Here is a 3,648-nt window from a genome sequence, read left to right as displayed (position 1 = left end):
TCTGACCCTGGCATCCCAGCACGCTGCTCTTGACGTGCTTTAACAGTTATATTAAAAAAAAAAAAACAGTCAAAAGCCCTCAACAGTCCAGAAGAGGGGTTTACTTTACTATCTAAACGCAGATAAATATTTGTTTAAGAAGGAAATCGCCTGAAATGTTTTCTCTCCCCAGCTTGCTGTAAAATGTTGGGAGTCAAAAAATGTTTTGAGTCTCTCAAGGCTCTGGTGACTTCTTCTTACGGAAAGGTTTGGGCGGATTTGATGCCTGGGGTTGTGGTTTTTATGATCTTTTACCGTATGTTTGTGCTGCTTGACCTTTAATTAACTTCAGATTTCAGAATTTGATAACATTTATGTAATCCTTTCACCTTGGAACTCATTTCTTTTCCCCAAAGCTAAGCGTTTTTCCTAGAATCTAGACACGAACGATTTGACTCCTTAAAGCTGCCGGTGCCACACTGCCGATCCCTCGACCTGCGGCACTCGCGCGGTTTCCTCTCTGGCACCCAGCACTCACGTTGCAGGTCAGACCCTGCGCTGGGAGCAGGATGCAGCCAAGGATTTGAGATCCCCATGGTCTGGGCGAGCCGTTAAGTCACACAAAAAAGCCTCGCAGGGAGTTGAACCAGTCTTTGGCTGGCCAGCCGAACGAAACGGCCGCATCGCGGTCACTGTGGCTGTGCTCGTGCAGACGGGGCTCTCGAGGCACGGAGAGTTTTTTGCGTGTGGTTTAGTCTGCGGTAGAGCTGAAGGGTCATGGAGGGAAGCTTTGCAGAGCTGTCTCCAGCTCCAGCCTTGTTAATTTACACAAAACCCGCTGGTTTTACTCTAGAAGTCTTGTTTTGCTGAGCTGTAGTGGTTTTATTTTCTTTCCCTTGCTAAGACTCACGGTATTTCCCAATTTTTTTTTCATAAGCAGCCATCCCAGGAGTCTCAAGCTGCGTACTCGAGCTTTTCCACTCGACTTCAGTTTCTATTCAAGGAAGAGAGAAGGAAATACTGACTTTTTTTTTTGGCACTTTATTTCCCAAGGTAAGACGGAGGAAATAGCGGAAGCGAGCCCGGTCGATTCTGCCATACAGCAAGTGGTTGGCAGCGGCGGGCAGCGCGTCATCGCCATTGTGACGGACGGAGCTCCCCTGGGCGGCCTGCAAACCGCCCTCCCCGCCAGCGGCCTCGGCCAGCCCTTCCTCCTCACCGTGCAGGACGGGCAGCAAGGTAAGGAAGAGCCACGCTCAGGATTAACACCAACACCAAAAAAAATCACGGCTGCCTGTGAACACCGTTGAGCCCCGCAGAGCCGGCGGCTGGCGTGAGCGGGCTCGTCGGTGCTGTGGTGTGACGGATCCGAGCCTGGAGGGGTTAAAATGTGACTGACATCAGCGGGAACGCTTGCTAGCGACTTGTTGGTCGCTTAATATTCCTTCCCGCTGCTGAGCTTTAGTATTTTGGTCTTTGCGTTAAAACCAAACGCCCTCAGCAGCACGGTGCAGGAGAGGAACGCCGCGGCAGCCGCTGGCTCTGCAGCAGCCGCGTGGAGACGATCCCGTTCTCTCGTGGCGAACTTCCCAGCCTGGGAGTAAATTACTCGCCGATGAGGCTGGAACCTTGAGCAATCACTCCGTCCTTCTTACAAAACGTAGAGTTAGCCCATTCCTATCGGTTTAAACGCACCTTTTCCTCCCGTAACTCCAGCTGCTGTGCCTGGGGCAATAGAATCTCTCGGTGAATGGAGATGGTGTTCGGTAGAGCAGGGCAGAGCTCCCGAGCGCTCGCACGGTGAGTTTTTGTTTCCTCAAGGGATGGAATTCATCAGCCGTGGCTGCTACCGACAATTCTTGCAGCGTGTCCTAGAGATACTGGATGGTTTGGATTAACGGTGGGGCGGAAAACAAGGATTACGAAGCGGAGGAGCTCTCTCGTAACACGCACGGTGTCACCAAGTGAGACGGGTTCCATCGGTTCTGTCTGTTTACAGCCTCCGCGAGTGAAAAGCAATTTCCTAAAGCTGTTAATTATTCAGAATTATTTGCCAAATGACTACAAATAATTCCTGGCTCAGAACCCGTTCTCAGTCTAAGGAAGACAAAGGGAGAGCTGTTGAGGCCGCGCGACCTTCGGCAGCTCACGTGGTGCCTTCCTCCTCCTGACTTGGACGAGTTCTTGCTCCTGGCTTCCCAAAGCGCAAACCCACGTTCGGAGATTTAAAATGTTTGTTCTCTGGAGTATTTGCAGCTCTTGCACGAGCTCAAAGCTGATTCAGAGCTTAGCTGCTGGGAATTTTTGGGAAGAGCTTTCCGTTCCTCTCACTCAGCCTGTCTGGGCTCACGTGTTTTCTGAGACACAAATCTCTGACTTCAGGGTCCGTCCGCCCCGTTGTGGTGCCGTATCGGGTATTTCAGAGCCCTGAATAAAGAAAACCAAAAACCCCAGGCTGGAGTTTCCCTCCTCTCCGGGCAGACTTCGGCACCGCCGATCCGCAGGTCTCCTCTTTTTCTCCAGAACCACGCTGACTTTGGAGAAGTCTTGGAGGAAACATCTGTGCGCGCGCATGTCTCACCCTGTATAATTTGTCACCTTTTCGTTTTTCAGTTTTCACGGTACCTGCTGGTCAGGTTGCAGAAGAGACCCTTATCCAAGGCGGAGGTGACGCAGGAGAGGAAGAAACGCCGCTGGCCAAGAAGCAAAAAGTGGAACAAAACGCAGACGACTCAAAGAAAGACAAGGTAGGTTCTCCTGCTTGGAACTCCGAGCACCGCCGGCTCCTGTGTGTTTCTGTGCCGTGCCGGCGATGTCGGGCTCCCAAAGCCATCCCAGAACCGGAACGAGCTGAGCCCAGGGATGTAACGAACTCCGTGGGCGTTCCCGACTCTTCCCGAACACGCGAGCCGGGGAGAGGAGCGGTGCTCTGCCGAGCGGAGGCAGGAGGAGAACCGGTGGCTAAATCGCTGGTTTGGCCTGTGCCGAAGCGGTGGCTTGGGGTTTTTAGCTGAATCGTGGGTTTTTATGGAATTATTTAGGATTTCCTGTAGAAGTGCAAGCTGGGTGTAAGCCTCAGCTCTTCCCAAAGCAGCCGGAGTGACTCTCCCCTCGCTGTTGGGAGGAAGAACGTTTTTCTTGGTTGCCTCTCACTGACTCTCCCCTCGCTGTTGGGAGGAAGAATGCTTTTTCTCAGTTGCCTCTCAGCTTCTCCGCACTAATTCTTCATTTTTCTTGTGTCTTGATTCCACCTGCTTCCAACCTTTGAAATTCACGGTGAGATGACTCATAACTTCCCAGCTCCCCCACACTGGGGTGTCCCCTGCCACCCAGTTTGTCCCTTCCCACATCCCAGTTGCCTCTGGTAACCTGTTTGGAACAAGCCATTTGAGCAGAGCTCAACCCAAGCGTGTTTTCGGCGCTGCCGTAGAGCGTTTTGCTTTTGTAACTTGGGGTGCTGGCACGCCCCGTTTCCTCCGCGTCGGGCTCCATCGTGGGCTCTCTCCACTTTTTCTTTTCCGTAGGACGGTGACGACAGGGAGGTGCTCCAACAGCAGCTGCAGGAGGCGAACCGGCAGGCTCAGGAATATCGCAGCCAGCTCCTCAAGAAGGAGCAGGAGGCGGAGGAGTACCGCCTGAAGCTGGCGGCCATGGCGAGGCCGCAGCCCG

General features: G+C 52.9%; 1 protein-coding gene across 1 annotated transcript in view; it reads left to right on the top strand.

Moving 5' to 3' along the window:
- Positions 1-1,032: 1,032 nt before the first annotated feature.
- The window catches only part of LOC104470082 (GA-binding protein subunit beta-2-like), a gene marked incomplete at its 5' end in the record, with an annotated part of 2,749 nt that continues 133 nt past the window's right edge, over positions 1,033-3,648 (top strand). The window contains 3 exons of the mRNA XM_010084880.1: positions 1,033-1,218; positions 2,593-2,726; positions 3,504-3,643. Of these exons, the coding sequence (XP_010083182.1) occupies positions 1,033-1,218; positions 2,593-2,726; positions 3,504-3,643 (460 nt within the window). The remainder of the gene's footprint in view (positions 1,219-2,592; positions 2,727-3,503; positions 3,644-3,648) is intronic.

The sequence above is a fragment of the Pterocles gutturalis genome, unplaced genomic scaffold, assembly GCF_000699245.1.
Source record: "Pterocles gutturalis isolate BGI_N339 unplaced genomic scaffold, ASM69924v1 scaffold18715, whole genome shotgun sequence".
NCBI lineage: Eukaryota > Metazoa > Chordata > Aves > Pterocliformes > Pteroclidae > Pterocles > Pterocles gutturalis.
This window is presented reverse-complemented; position numbering and strand designations above follow the sequence as displayed.